At 35.1% G+C, this 17270-nt stretch overlaps 1 protein-coding gene across 1 annotated transcript; it reads right to left on the minus strand.

The window, feature by feature from the left end:
* Positions 1-271: 271 nt before the first annotated feature.
* LOC126811354 (dnaJ homolog subfamily C member 8) lies at positions 272-11958 on the minus strand. Its single transcript, XM_050536901.2, has 9 exons — positions 11790-11958; positions 7099-7200; positions 6657-6713; positions 6243-6309; positions 5559-5653; positions 3319-3390; positions 2931-3022; positions 1998-2073; positions 272-1296 (listed from the first exon to the last, which is right to left on the minus strand). Exons 1-9 carry the CDS (start codon positions 11919-11921, stop codon positions 1186-1188), a joined length of 804 nt encoding a protein of 267 aa, XP_050392858.1. The 5' UTR covers positions 11922-11958; the 3' UTR covers positions 272-1185.
* Between the last annotated feature and the right edge of the window lie 5312 nt (positions 11959-17270).

The raw sequence follows: 17270 nt of genomic DNA on the forward strand, positions 1-17270 counted from the left end.
TAATTAGATTGTATATATCTCTTGAATACATGAACAATGCTGAAAGGTTACAATAGGTATGGTTGTCCCCAAAATTATCACTAAGAACCATGACAGTGCTGATGCCTTCGAGTGTATTCTTCTCTGGTATACTCTGGTATACTATAATGTTAATGCATTTCTTCAATCTCTGTTTTGATGAATTTTGCCTCTGCTGATTGAAATTTTACAATACTATTGATATCTTTTGAAAATGTTATAAACAATAAGAAAAAAAAACTGAAACACAACCTTATGTAAATTCTGGGGAAAATATCTTATTCCTTTTTTTAATTGTACATACATAAATAATATACAAGTTCATTAAGTAATGATGTTATTATTTACAAAAATATATACACAAAAATACTTATATACATCTGTAATAAATGCTGACCTGATGATTCAACAAACATCATTTTACAGATAAAATAGATTTCTAACACATGACACACTGAATGGAACAAGATAGAGGAATAAAATATCAATATCAAACATTAAAATGGAAATTCAAGGCATTTGTTCTGATAGAGAAATCATGATCAGTTATTTCAAATTGTTAAAAAATTCAATCACAATAAACTTCCCTTGAACATAGAAAATGGAGAACAGGTATATTCTTATCATTAACAAAACAAAACAATGAGTTAATATACAGGTACAAAACAGAGCAAAGGTACTATTACATCAAGGATTAACATCTGAATGATGACATCATGAAATATGCTTTAATGAATATCTAACATTTCATTAACAATACTGTATAGATATCAAATTTCCTTTATGATGCTCAATGTGTCATTCAAATCTTAACAGATTGTTCATAAGTCATATTATTGAGTCTTCATTTGTCTATGAGTAGTTGTACAATTTACAGATCTGTTCAGTGTTGAAACTGCAGAAACTTTGAGGATACACAGAGAACATTTAGATAATATTCTTTCCTTAATATTTCTAGATGGAATTAATAAGTCAATGTTCTGATCTTTGGTTTTGAGTTCAATGTAATTTGCTGTAACTACAATTTCATGAAAGAGGAACGTGATTGCTAGTTTTTATACATATGTATCTCACCACACTTACGAATGATTTATACCATTAAACAGCTATTCTGTCTGGACACACACATAAATAAAATACAATGTCAATGATAAAAGCATATCTAGGTTAACGTTGCTCTGCTTTTGGTTTGGGTGGTCTGAAGAATCCTTTAGGTTTTTTAACTTTACCACCAGATTTAAAACTACGCCAACTGTCAACTCGACCTGTTCTTGAGGCCTAAAATATATATTCATAATACACAATAATACATGGTATGACAAATTTTAAAGGAACTAGAAATTATAAAGGTTGGTTGAGAAGCAATGGAACATTCACACATGATATCTAAGTTGTCTGAGCAGTACACAAAGGCTGTCACATATTTATTCTGTTGTAGGTACCGGTAATGGTAGTATTTACAAGACACTAAAAACTGATCAAGAGTAACAACAACCCATGAAGTAATTATCAGAAATAATTTAACCTTGATTGGCTTCTAGTTCTTAGTAGTGTTAACATTTTTTATACAAAACATATTTGGTAATCAGATGATAACTTGTTGAAACGAGTCACTAGAGGTTCCACAAGATATTTAATAGTGCAATAACACTGAAAACAATTATCAGTTTCATCTCGTGTACATAAACACTATTTACAGAAGAAAATCAGAAGATTACTTTAGCCTCTAGAGCATCCACAAGATTTTACAAATTGATCAAAGGTGTTAACTGTGGGTTTAATTATAGGAAATCGTTGAAAAATCAGTAGATTTCTTTATCTCATAAACATAAACACTGTGTATAAATTTCAAGTCAATCATAACATAACTATAGCCTCTAGATTACGGACAATTAACGCACAAGGGGACGACGATACAAAATAGTGTAAATCTTGGTAAAACCTGCAAGAATCTTAAAACCATATAAAGTCAGACTTACTTCAAAATTTTTCTCCCATTCTTTCTGCATTTTTCTCTTGTCTTCCTCTTCTGCATCTTCTTCAGCTTTCCTTTTTCTGCAAAAAAATCGAGATTTGGGTTATATATTCACGTTTCCAAAATTATACATAATTCTAGCTAACTTAGAAAACTTTTAATTGTTAGGGAACAAGGTATTGCCGCCCATTGCAATTAATAGAACATGTAGTGTATTGGATATATTTTTAAAAGACAATAAATTTGTAACAGTAATGGGATTTGATTGTATGGGTTTAGTCATATTATTATAATGTAGACAAAATTTATGTTCATTTGGCATTCTATTACATGAACTGAAATACAGATTACAAAACTACAGAAATAATTAAATAAAAAAAGTTAATTCCCTAAACAACCGCCATACTTGTTTTCAATTTGTAGAGCAAACATGGCGATAATATTTTCAGTAAGCTGATTGTAGTGATAGTGAAAAAACTTCAATCAGTCAGGAGGTAATTGGTAGTTGACTAGCTAACCGGATGTGGACAGTTTGCTTGACACAGAATATACTGGATGTGGGCGTTGCCTACCTGTGTTTTTGTTACCCCTAGGCGATTGCCATGTTTGTTCTACAAATTGAAAACAAGTATTGCGGTCTTTAGGGCATTAACTTTTTTTCATTTAATTATTTCTGTAATTTTGTAATCGTTGTTCAGCTTTAATTATAATATCCCGCTAGGAGGATGCAGATTTTCCCATGGAAATTACATTCACCTCTGAGTCTGATAGCTATCTTTGACAGATGACAACAAAGACAATAAGACCCATATTTATGGAGATATTTCTGATTATGTCTAAGGTGAAAACATCAAATGCATTCCAGACCTGGAAACAATATGAAACATTTTTGCTAGTTTTAATCTAACTAAACCAAATATAAAAGGTTTCTCCTTACTTTTCATGCATTTCTCTTGTTTCCTTTTCTCTCCTCATTCTCTCTAAATCAGCAAACAATTTACATGTTTGTACATATACAGCATGTTTATACTGAAAATAAAATTAAAAATTTTTATTTCTAAAGAAAATATAGTCAGAACCAGATACACAGTAAACCAAGCCGGTACCATAATGGAGGGGGGGCTCAATGTAAACTAGGTTTCAGGACTAATATTTGGTACATCTTTAATTAGGGGTCTAAAGCAGAGGGACCACTAGTTTTAGCAAGCAACCATACTCCTTGTCCCACAACATCACAACTTCAAACCATGACTATATGATCTGATCACCCAGCCACCCAATACAGGGTTTGTATTAGTTTATAAATATTGTACATAAATACTTACTTGAACTCTATCATCCTCAGGTATATCAGTTGGTTTACCTCCTTTCTTTAGTTGTTTTTTCTTCTGTTTCATCTGAAGAAACACAAACAAATTCTCCATAAAGTTAAATGGGCAGGATGATTTACCCACTACTAATTAAATACTACCTCAATATTGTGAAAAACTAACAATACTTCAATTTTAAAAAAAAGATTTCAGTGAATTTGTGGAAAACATGCAAAAAAAAATAATTGTACAACAAATGTAATTTTCTGTCTTGCTTTTCCAATTATCTCCCTTGATCACCCAATACTTACAAAATATTAACCAATGCTATCAAAAATCAATCCATTTCTGTAAAATAATGGGCTAGTATTACCAACAAATGAGATTAGCACAATTACTTGGAAAACAATATGTCTGTTTGTGGAAAACAAATTATTTATTCAATGTTTATTAGCTGTTTCATTTATCATTGATACTATAAAGAGATATTTCAAACGTTAGAATTGGGAGATTTGGTAATATTTGGCTAGTCTTTCAGACACTTGAGCTATCTGGTACTGATACTATAAATAGACTCTTCCTGAGTATCGTAAAAAAAACTTTTGCTAATTCCACAAATTAACTCAATATTTTTTGGGTATAATTCAACAACTGTGATAGTTTCTCACAATAATGTGGTAGTATGTGGTGGTATTTGGTAGTTTTTCATTAGTATTGGGTAAATCGTTCTGCTGAAGTTGAAGGAGCTAAATAGCTAAATCACTATTCTTTGGCACCTAGGAATGGACGCAAATGGGTCGTAACACATATAACAATATAATATGAATGTATATAAACTGATTTACATTCAATCGTTTCTGTTTTTACTGTAATTTCTAATCAGTTATGTTTGGTGAAATATGTGTGAAGAGTGCAAATTGAATGGCAGTGTTGGCGTCTGGTTATTCCAGTCTACTCTGGTAGTCCTCCCTTGTGGGATATGTTTAGCCTCATTCATTGAGTCGCTCATTACAAATGGCGCTCGCAAGCATTCTGGCACACGATTCAGGTGCCAAGTTTAAAATCTTCATTGAGTCATAAATATTGGATACCAGAAACCCATTTTTTCACAGTAACATAACATCAATGTTGATTTAAATTGACCAATAAGTCGTGTTTGCAATGTCAAAGACTGCGAATGACATTGAGTTAAAGACTTGGCTACTTTAAATAGTCTATAAATCATGGGTCAATCACGTAGATTTTTAAGTTTATAATCACTCTTATTGGATTGATACATATCCCGACAAAGGAAAAGCAATGACTTCTGTTCAGGACTGGATTGATGAATTGTCCGATAAAGGAGTAAGGCAGATTAACTAGTTAATAAAGGTAGGTGTATAGGCGGTATAACAAGATAAATACGTTGATCACTTAATTACCTAATCAATCCAGCGTATTATCAATGATAATTGGGTTGAGTGGTAGTTATACACTCAGTAAACTATATTAATTTTGGAAATTTGAATATTATTCACCATGTCTTGATGTCCGATGGGGCATATTCCCGGTCAGACAAATTTGGGCATTTGAAAAATAGCGTCGGACTTGCAAGTCCGGAATATACAGACGAAATCCCATCCCTGGTCTATACCTGTATAGACATTTTTCTTGTCTAGTAATTATGCATGTATTTATTAGAAAATGCATGTATTTATGCTACCTTCAAAATTTGAGCATTAGCAAAATAACTCAAATTTAATTACAATTCTCTTCTTTATTCACAGTGACGTTAGAAAAATAGAAGTTAGAGATTATTGATTAAACATTAAACATACATTATGCAAGAGCTAAATCTGCCTATTGCAGGTCTTTCTTTAGGCCTGAAATGTTTTCTAAATTATTAATTAGACATTAACTGATCCATCCAATCTCAATGGATTCAGATTTCTCTGATATTAAATAGATTAGAAAGGTTCAGCCAATTAAATAGATTAGAAAGGTTCAGCCACATTTAAAAGTGGAGGAGCGAGACTTAGCTTCGAACAACCAGTATGGTGATTGAAATTATTGCACACGTCTTGTCAAACCTTCAAAGGCTAATATCTTTGCTCGCAATAGAGTAATTTGAATGGAATTTTCAACTTATTTATTTTACATTATCTATTTTCAAACTATTGTAGCAAGAATGACTAGCTCTTTATATAAATCTTACATAATGTATCTTTAACATTCAAACAAAGTTTTAGAACTATCTCTAATAAACAGAGTCTTACCATTTCATCAGTTCTAGATTCAGCTTCTTCCACTATCTCTTTACATCTTTTCATACCTTCTTCATTTTCTAGTGTTTTATAGGCTTTATTCAAAGCTGTAAAAAGATCAAATATTGTTTGAGACAGATACTTGTGGGATTAAATAGACTATGCACTCCAAACCTCTGTATCCCCAGTACGACGCTTCAAAAGACCAGGAAAAAAAAAAAAAAAATTATAGACCTAAGATGTTTATATATATTATATATCATGCCTGTAATTAATGAAGAGTTTGATTGCCATAATTATTAAAAGTTCTGCTAAAATGCATTTTTCATGTCAATGAATAGGTCATTAAATAACATTAGGCAATAAAATATTTGTCACTTGAATAAAGCTGGATCAGAGATAGCACAAGAATATGAGTACAACGTACAAGCTACTACAAAATCAAATGGTGGATATCTTAAAACACATTACCACTGCTACCTGTCAGCTATGGAATTTATGACAATAAATGCACATAATAAACAGTAGCATAATTACTGTTCCGATTTTTTAAAGGAATATATTATCTATAAAGTTGATAACTATTTTGCAAATAGATGCAGTTTAATGGTTTTTAAAAAAAAAACTGGTTCAAGACAAAGGTCTTCAATGAACCTGAATTTAAATAGTTACTGTAAAATAAAATAAGACCCTTACAATCAAAAGATTTCTGGGCTCTTTCTATGTCATCTGGATTTTTATCAGGATGCACAAGAATTGACATCTAAAATACAGAAAGAATAAAATAACATAATTGACTACATGTAAGGCTGATGTATAATGCACCTAATGAACATTTGGTTTACCTCCTCAATTAGAAGAAGTGCTCCAAAAAGTGTGACAAACAGATAAACCAATTACAACAATCGCCTACATGTACTTAACAGACTGGTGCAATATTTGATCGAACTATTCAACTAATTTCAATAGGCACATGACAGCCGGTATGATATTTTTTGTGGAACTAACACTTGTGGAACTGGAACAATGATGAAACATGAAAACAATCTATAAACATTATTTAAAACCTCTTACCACATTTATATGAAAAGTCACATATTAATGCCCTACCTGTCTGTATCTTTTTTTGACATCTGCTAGAGGTGTATCAGGGTCTATCTGTAATACCTGAAATAATTCAGTTGACAAATAAATTACATGGTACTTATCTAAATTCGAACTAAACGGTGAAAATTTTTTGTTGTACATGCTTAAAACTAGGACAAAGACTCTTTGTATTATATTCCTGATTGATCCTTTCAGACTTATCTGTTCAATACAATTGCTTAGATGTACTTTTCAACTTCAATGTGTGTTTGAAATTAAAGTATGACAATATTGGTCCACACTCATTCCCAAACTGTTCTTTGATGCATATAATATATAAATTATAATACAGGTAATGTATATGTGAGTGGTGAACTGATTCTGCAATATGGCCCTACATTAACTCAAAACATCCTTTTAACTGTCAAGTTACATGCTAAAATTGTACAAATTCACAATGACTTACATCAAATGGATTTAGATTAAAGTAAGTTGACCCTGGTCTGTTAAGACGATCTATTTGTTGTTTGGGTGTCAGAACTGAATCCCTCTTTTCAATAGCTTTAACCTGAAATTAAATCATTGAATGTGATATTTTAGTAATACTCTCAGATTACACAATAATTAGATTATAACATTTTGATCTGTGTTGGTAGTTGAGCGGCCTCTTTATGCAATAAAATTAATAAAAGTTCTAATTGGAAATTTCCTTTCTCGGCCTTCTGGTTAATTCTATTGTGCCAACCTTCAAAGTCATTATTTGTTCTTACCGTTCTCCCAAATACACTCCACGTCGATGTATTTAAAAGAAAAAACACAACTATTGTGGGATGAGTGGTTTTCTAAACTTGGTCCGAATGGTCTTATATCTCAGCCCACGTATTAAAACAAACAACTATTGTGGGATAAGTGGTCTTCTAAACTTGGGAAGAGTGGTCTTCTATTTCGGGATGAGTAATTGTCTTCTATTGCGATGAGTGGTCTTGTGATGAGTTGTCTTTGAGATGAGTTGTCTGGACACCCACCCATGTCATTGGTATAGGATGAAAGGCCTGGCAAGGGACAATGTATAATTGTTCCAATGGGATAAAAAAAAAGACATCTGTGTTCACATTGGTGTGCCCATAGAGTAGGCCATAGTGCTGCTTTGCAGGCAAAATTACCCACATAAGACACGCACTGCAGAAAAGTGTGACGTTAAACTTCATTTTGTTTTCTAACCCAATACTACATACAAGCGCATGCTACTGGTACATTATAATCATTATCCAAAAATGTCAAAATTCACCAATTACTTTATTATATACTAACAGGATACCCGGCTTCGCTCGGGGGGTCATAACTCCGAAACCGGAAGTGGTAGACTAACGCCACCTGGCCTATGTTACTCCCCGGTCCGAGCTACCCCTATACCCCAAATTTCAGACTCGGGGCAGACCTAGTGTAGCCGCCAACCCCGAACAGACCAGCTTCGCTCGGGGGTCATAACTCCGAAACCGGAAGTGGTAGACTAACACCACCTAGCCTATGTTACTCCCCGGTCCGAGCTACCCCTATACCCCAAATTTCAGATTTGGGGCAGACCTAGTGCAGCCGCCAACCCCGAACAGACCGGCTTCGCTCGGGGGTCATAACTCCGAAACCGGAAGTGGTAGACTAACGCCACCTGGCCTATGTTACTCCCCGGTCCGAGCTACCCCGGGGAGACCTAGTGTAGCCGCCAACCCCGAACAGACAGACAGACGACAGTCTCAAATATATATATAGATATCAATGAGTTAATTTTCTGAATCAGAAATATCTATTTATAATATCAAATGTACATGTGGTATCAGTGATAAAAAGAACTACAGTACAAAACATTGAATAATTTCCCCCCCCCCCCCCCCCAAAAAAAAGCATACTGTTATTCAATTAATTGTAACTTTAACTCAATTTTTTTTGTGGGCTATTGGGTGATCAAGGGAGATAACTTGAAAAGCAAGTTCTTGCATTTCCTTCATGTAGAAAGCAATATTCAAGTCTTCCTAGACATTTTTCACTCCGCCATTGGATTAAGAGAAACTATATAACATGCCCCACCCCCACCCACCCATTTTTATTAATATTTTTTGAGAGATTTAACTGCACCTGTGTTGACATTTAAATGATAGTAACTGGAATTTGTGGTTGAATTGCAGCTAAGAATGTTATTTTTCAACAATAAATAGTTATTTTGTGCATTTCAAAGATTTCTAAACGTTTTTGTTCAAATTCAAACATCATGTTCTTGCCCAACACAAGTATTTCAGAGATATTATTTGTACTAAACCAAAAGATGCCACTCCTAACAGTACAGTTAGTGATAAAGCTATTTAAAAAATAAAACGAATGTAATTTTTAAAGCTGTTGTAATAACCAATAAGCTAAATATTACTGCTATTCAAAATAGTCAACAATAGATTTTTTACGGCTATAATACAAATAGTTGATAGATGTGTAAAGAATTGCATGCGCGATGGCTATTTATAGTATCATAGACTCTACGGCTGAGTATTATTTTACTGCGTAGTAAGCGAGAAATCACTCCGGATCAAGCCACTGCAGCGTGTACATTCGCAGTGTCGAGACCAACTTTCTGTATGGAAAATTTTGGGTGCACAGGTCACCCTGCCAAAATAGGTATCAGGCATATTCATTACCAGGCTAATTCATTACCGGTAAAATCGGCGTATTCATGACCAGTATATTATAGGGTTGATTGGTTGGTATATAAAGGTGCTAATTAGTACTCATCAGTGTGGATAGAAGCCTATACGATAATTATTAATTAATGATTGGTGTTTGATGTATTAAAATTGTTTTTTTTATTATTGAGTTGTTGTTTAAATTATTTAATCTTAAGCTTGAGATTGTAAATCCCGGCTTTGTTATTTTGATTGGTCGGTGTATAAAGGTGCTAATTAGTACTCATCAGTGTGGATAGAAGCCTATACGATAATTATTAATTAAAGATTGGTGTATGATGTATTAAAATTGTTTTTTTTATTATTGAGTTGTTGTTTAAATTATTTAATCTTAAGCTTGAGATTGTAAATCCTGGCTCTGTTATTTTGTATTTTAAACTTCAAACCAATTCCGATGCAAGCTTGGAATTTGTATATATTTCGAATAAAATATGAAACTTTCATCAAGTTAACTATAGCCTAATTCCAATGGATCCTTGTATCGCTTGCCGTTCCACCGTGCGTCCGAGACAAGAAGGTCTTCAGTGTGAGCAGTGTAATCTATGGCAGCATAGAAAATGTACATGTACAGGTATGTATTTATAATTTCACAGATTTTGCTTGCTTTCATTAGTATTGAAATAAATCATAAGTATTGAAATAATTACACGAGTTTTGCTAGCTATACTTACTCGAACTTATATTCATAAAATATTTAACCCATTCACTAAATTTTAAATAATTTTGTTCTCTTTAGATATTCTTACCATACCGTATTTTACGTTATTATTTAGGCTATTCCTGTTGCTGTTTATGAAATTACCGCTACTTTCGACGAAGAAGTACCTATGGATACTAGTGTTGGACGTGAACAAGAAGAATTGCCTCTTATGGAGACCAGTTCCGAGGCTGTCCCTCTGGAAAGATCCTACGTTTTACCCGAACCAATACTGGAAGAATTGATCGACGACGATGCTCCCGTCTTTGATGTACCCGCAGCTGAGGGCCCCCGTTACATCATTCTCGAAGGTGGTACCGAGAGGGGAAACGTGAAGTTGCTGGAAAGGGAGGGTTACTCCTACATCTTTAGGGTATGTAATTATTTTATATTTAGTGTAGTGTAGTGCAAGCAGTCTTTTGCAAGATCCAGGAAAATGGTCTGCAGGTATGTATAGGCAACTTCTAAAATAAACAATATTCTGTAATCATTATCAATTATCAATAATCATTATCTTTTGTATTTGTGGTAATTGTAAATAAAGTAAAGTAAAGTTATTACAATTCTAGCTATTACAACTATTAATCGCATCAACTGAATACATTGTTTTTTTAATGTGATAAATAAAGAAATATTAATAGTAACATCAAGTTAAACACAATACTCAGTTCAAAGTTGAATACGAAACTATGGTTATTATTAATCGCATCAACTGAATACGACATTTTATATGTAAATATTGTCTTCGAATATGAAATATTTCAACTGTTGTTTGTATTATGACTATTTAAAATATATAATAAATACCTTGTTAATCTTTCTATTGTCTTGTCTTAATTGATTAATTAACACCCACAGACATTGGCACTGATGAGTACTAATTAGCACCAATCAACCCTATAATATACTGGTCATGAATACGCCGATTTTACCGGTAATGAATTAGCCTGGTAATGAATACGCTAGGATTCCCAAAATACAGGTTGTGAATGATTTTAAGTTACAATTTCATATTTTCTAGGAAAGTCAAAACATAATTATTTCTATGTCTTTTGCTCAATAGGTTGTCAACTCACTATTATACGATCATAGGTTATCTTTCTCATACTTAAAAATCTTCACACCGGAAATAATAACACAATTTCATATTTTTTAAGAAAGTCAAAACATAATTATTTCTATGTCTTTTGCTCAATAGGTTGTCAACTCACTATTATACGATCATAGGTTATCTTTCTCACACTTAAAAATCTTCACACCGGAAATAATAACACAATTACCTCCAAATTACCTCCCTTGTTTTCCTATTCCCCACCATGGAATAGCTATCTTCAATTCAAACGTTTGAATTTGAAGTTGAAAATGATATTTTTGCCAATTTCTCAACTGGCAATAGTGAATTATAGGATTAATAGGATTATTCTTTAACAAGGGAGGACTGTTTATAGATGCCATCTATTTTAGGGCTTTATTTTAATACATTTTAAAAATATAACTTAAAAATATGAAATTGTAACTTTCAGGTGTTGTGATAATTTTTGTCACTTTACCTTGCCCTTAAATATTGGATATCAGAAGCTTATTTTTTCCCGGTAAGATTACAACATCAATGTAGGTTGATTCAAATTGACAAATAATTCGTGTTTTCAATGTCGAAGACTCTGATTTTGAATGATATTGATGAGTTAGAGACTGAGCTACGGTACTTTAAATCAAAATACTAAACAAACAAACCTCATTATAGAAGTCATTAAAGGTATCACTTGTTTCTTCTTTACTACTTGAAGTTTCTGATTCTGGAGCTACAGGCTGAATATTTGGAGTGCTTTCATTAATATTTGCCTCAACCGAAGCAGACTCAGCCATTTTCTTGAAATAAAATACTAAACCTGATTTCGGTGAAAAGAGAAGCATCAAGGGAGGTAAATAGCATTATATTCGCTGTAGACTAGATTTATGGGTCACCTAGTAAAAATAGCCACGCAAAACGTCGAAATATACGCCCATATGTACATCTCGAAAACATATACGCAGCAACTTATCCGAAAGGATAATTTGGAATTTAATCAAATTTGATAATATAAACACCCTTATCCAATTGCTTTTTAGAAGATGCAGCATAATATTCTGTGTTATAGCTGATTAAAACGATGGTTTTAATAGCCTATGTCACGTCCGTATAACGAACAGAAAAAAAATAAAATAATGAAGGGTTCAATTGCGAAGAAGAAATATATCTGAAACTGGAGAGAAAAAATGTATGAAATTAAAAGGTCGACTGTAATTGAAAGGTGAAAACTATCAAATTTGAATACCAAACCAAAAGTAAAACGCTCGAAATTTACCGCGGTACATATTGAACAGGAGCATCGCTACCGCTGCAGTAAACGTCCACATTTCTGCTTTGATTGATCATATAGTACTTTTTATTTTTATGGTACTTTGTTCTGCCAAATTTACAGACGACGCAGGCACCAAAATAAATAGTTGCTATCCTTACGGTATAAGGAATAAATATGCCAAGTTCTAAAATGATCCATGCTGTAGACAAATAATACAAAAATTAGGCATGACTCTGCCTTGGAATAGACCAAAATAAATAGGTACAACCCTATGATGGATCGTGCCGAAATGGAACAAAATCTGTTAATACTTGCAACCTGTAGAGTATTTACAGACAAAAGGCTAACAAAAAAGTGGGTGTGACACCGCCCAAGAGGGTCGGATCATGTACCAAAATCAATTCAGAATTGTGACCTTCGGGCGCTAAACACAAATTCGGCGTGGCTCTGCTCCTAGGAGTCGGGTAATTCACCAAAAATCAGTAGTCTATATATGCCAAGTCCCAAGATGACCCATTCAGAATTGCGGCCTCTATACGATAAACACAAAAATTGGGCGTGGCTCTGCCATTGGGGATCGGGCATGCACCAAAAACAAAAGCGAAATGGAATGAAATGGGGTATAACGTCCTACTGATCTGCTCCGAACTGAGCTAATGAAGACGGGCATACGCCATACAGTGTGCTATGAGGGAAATTTTGCCCGGGCAGCGGCACTACGGCCTACTCATATCGAATTCCAACTGTCAAGGGATCTTTTACGTGCACGCCATTGTGTACACGGGACCTCGGTTTTTCGTCCCATTCGAACGACTAGACAGCTGTTCTCGTCCTGCATCACTGACAAGGGAGAACCACGCCGGAAAATCTGGATGAACTTTCTCGGCCAAAGCAGGGATCGAAAACTCGATCCCCTGGGGGTCGGGCATGCACCAAAAACAATAGGAATCATCCTTAGGGTATCATGAATAAGCATGCAGTCTTTCAACACAATCCGATTAGAATGTCGCTCGCCGATAAACTCCCGCACACACATAATACGCCCAAATGAAATGAAATGGGGTTTAACGTCCTACTGTTCTGCTCCTAACCTGGTCTAATGAAGACGGGTAATACGCCCAAGTTATGAATGTGGGCGTACAAAAATAAACATATGGATATTTTCAGTAAAATTACTTTATTCTGAGCGAAATTGTGAATGTTTGAACATTTGACGTTCACTGTCTCCAAGGCGATACTAGTCCAGGCAAGATAGCAAAAGTGCGGGCAGTTGCTGCAATAGAAATGCCGACCGAGGTTTATGGTCGGTTTAGACGTATATTATGACCCAAAAAAAGTCCCAGTCCGAAATCCGTGCCCAAATGGGTCAAATTGGCCAAAATCCAAAATGGCCACCGCTTTTGGCTTGTAAATTCCAATTTCCACCCAATTAACACAATATGATCGAGTTTGGTATCAAAATATACGTTTTCGGGATAACTGAATCCATTTCCATACACATTTTTGTGATAAGTGTTACCGCTGAGTCAATAATAGGGGTTATTCAAGATGGTGGTCAGTTTTGGCGGGAAAATTCGAATTTTACTTGAGGATCAAGTTTGGTGTCAAAATATATGTTTTCGAGGTAGCTGAATCCATTTTTTTTACATATTTTAGTGATTAAGTGATTCCCTGTGTCAATATAGGAGAAATTCCAATTAGGGATTGGAGATTAATGATACTCCTACCTTAGACCTAATACAATGACTTTCATCCAGTATCAACTAAATTTCATTTGGAGTGTCTCCCAGTTCACTGTGGTAGCGGCATAGGGGTATGTCCACTGGGGCCACTGTCCGGTCACTGCAGAAGCTGGTCGTGCCTTTTGAAGCACGTGGCACAAAATGATTCAGATGTTGAGACACAGATGGATACAGTATCGCCTGTTTGTCAGATATGCAGTGAACCATTCAATAATGAATAACCCATAGTTATTGGTCAATGTTTTAAGGTTAATGAAGTGGAGGAGTCTGTATCAAGGTCTAGAGGGTACGCGGTGCCAAAATTCATTTTTGCGGACCGTTGTCTTTTACATGGTCTGTAGGAAAGACTAGCAGACAGTCCATTACAACAGCGGTGACCGCTGTTACAACAGTAAACAGTAAAACTCGCAATGCCTATTTTTTGGACAAGCCAAGAGAGTACAAATGACGACTGGATATTAATCTAGTTGTATTTAATAAATCGGCATTGAGGCTGGTGTCCCTAAATATATGACACTTATTAATTACTTGCACATCTAACTTGTTTATAAAACATCTAGCAGTGAAATTGTTCTTCATTCTGTGTAACCTAAGCAAAAAATCTAATTGCAGAGGCATGCTGGTCAATTAGTCAACCGCCTACCCTGCCCTCATAAATGCAAAAACAAAAGAAACTCGAATCCGATGAGATTTCCTAACAAGGTATATGGGAGGGAGCGGGGTGGCTATGTGCCCTCTCTTCCGAAAATGTGCCATCGAATATTGTGCCCCCTTTTTCTGCTGCCCTTCCCTTGTTCCATCTAACTCCAGAGATAATACAATGTCCGTTTTCGATTGATGATGTAAGGGCCCCATACAAGCTCAATCAGACCATGATTTCCACGGATGACTTCCAGAACAGATTTCACAGACGGATTAATATTTCCATAATATTCAGAATCAACTAATTTGTCTTAGTTTTATTTATTTATCTAAATGAATTTGGGAAAATTGCAACACGGGCGACGGGAACGTTTTTGCCGGTTAGCATACTCAGGGCCAATACGCTAACCGTCACCACGAACTCTAATGACATTTAATCTGTCACCAGTAACTTCCTTGGCTTAAAGTGTATTTTGATCGTCGTCTCGTTCTTGAGGTTGTCAGTCTACTTTCATTTCTACCTCCCTACCCCTACCCTCATTAGGGAACAGAATCGAATGAAACTTGGCACGTACCATTTGTAAGGAATACCAGTCCCTTTTGATGCTTGTTTTTCTTTACTCACAGGTCGTTTAGTTCTTGACTGCAGCTAACTATGTTCATGTTCGGATCTTTGTGACTTAATCATAATCCCTTAACCAAGTGTCAATGTATGGTATGTCATGATATATACGTTAAATCGCTTCTACCATGTGCCACAGAACTCAAATTTTCCCGATCCTACCCCCTCCCCCTAAAGTGCCCTAACTTTGGTCTGCCTACCATGACTTAGTCATGACTTTACACCAAGTTTTATTCTGTCCTAAATTCTCTGCCATTGAAATCGGTATCTCCGCTCGTTATTGAACGTAAGCCAGGGATCTTAATCGGCTCATTATTGTCGACCTCCAATACCCGTTATCTTTCCGTCATTTTGGGAATGACGATGGGCAGTTCACTGCATATCTGACAAACAGGCGATACTGTATCCATCTGTGCCTCAACATTTGAATCATTTTGTGAAATAAATTCGCCTCGTGCTTCAATAGGTTTGGCCATCTTGGCTCAATTTTCGAGGTTGGTGATCGAAATCGGGCACGCCCACGACACTGCGTCCACAGTGAGCTGAGAGTGACCCCTTTCGTCATGCCTGCTACGCTGCTTCCGTAGTGAGCAGTGGTCGACCAGAGCGTCTAAATAAAATTTAGTTGATGCTTGATGAATGTCATCGTATTAGATCTGAGGCGGACTCGACCACTCGTAATCCCCAAATCTCCAATGGGATTTCCACATATTTTGACCCAGGGGAACCAGTTAATTACCAAGATGACAAAGTGTGTGGAAAATGAGATCAGCTGGCCTCCAAAACATATATTTTGACACCAAATGTGGTAATTTTGTAAAATTCGAATTTTCCCGCCAAAACTGTCCGCCATCTGGAATTATTTCCCAATATTGACTCCGCGGTATAACTAATCACCAAAATGTGTATGGAAATGGATCCAGCTACCTAGAAAGGATATATTTTGATACTAAACTCGATCATATTATGGTAAGTGGATAAAAACTGGCATTTTCCAGTCAAAACCGGCGGCCATTTTGGATTTTTGCCAATTTGACCCATTTGGGCACGGATTTCGGACTGGGACTTTTTTTTGGTGATAATATACGTCTAGACCGACCATAAAACGTGGCCGGCATTTCTATTGCAGCAACTGCCCGGAATGGTGCGAAATTGAGTTAAAATGCCTGGACTATACTCCCAGATTCGGTGTACCATCCGGGCAATGTATTTCCGTTTTTCGGGTACACCAATCAGAGAATAGGGATCATCAAGTTGTTTTTTGCTTAACATATTGTAAATCAATATTGTTGTGTAATTGTGTATTAATTAAAAATAAACAACTGTCACAGCTTTTTGGCAAACTCGTTTTAGTTAATGATTGATTCATTCAGAAAATTCGGGTGACAAAGAAATTTTCGGGCAAATAGCGTTATTATTTAAGCATTTATTAACATGACAAGCCAATAATCAACTCTCTAGAGCATCGGATGGAAGAGATTTAAATGGATTAGGACACCCGCAAGAGTTTCAAAATTTAACAATAAAATGGACAAACGAGACTAAGTTTCTATTATCCAGTAAAAAACAAACTGGGCTACACCCGTAACTTCGCTCAGAATTTTCAATATATTCCTTTTTCATTGCGTATTTTTGAACTATTAGGGCCTATAGCAAGAACGTCAAGTTCGTTATCTAAACCTTATATGTCAAAAATTGACGAAGAGATACTTCAAATTTCGAGACGCCCCCTAGATTGCACGTGCAAATCAGATGTCGACGATCCGCACTATATAAACAGAAACCAAGAAGAAAAATGTTCAGATTGTTTATATTTTTTTTATGTTTATACACCAAATTGTTTTATGAAAAGTTAAGTTTTTACATT

Source organism: Patella vulgata, chromosome 2, assembly GCF_932274485.2.
Source record: "Patella vulgata chromosome 2, xgPatVulg1.2, whole genome shotgun sequence".
Lineage (NCBI taxonomy): Eukaryota > Metazoa > Mollusca > Gastropoda > Patellidae > Patella > Patella vulgata.

Excerpts from the sequence above, each read along its gene's own strand:
- LOC126811354 (XM_050536901.2), bottom strand. The coding sequence starts at position 11,921 with ATGGCTGAGTCTGCTTCGGTTGAGGCAAATATTAATGAAAGCACTCCA. Across the intron at positions 2,074-2,930 it reads ACAAGAGAAATGCATGAAAA|AAAAAGGAAAGCTGAAGAAG; the intron begins GTAAGGAGAAAC and ends ATTTTTTTGCAG. Across the intron at positions 1,297-1,997 it reads AATGGGAGAAAAATTTTGAA|GCCTCAAGAACAGGTCGAGT; the intron begins GTAAGTCTGACT and ends TATATATTTTAG.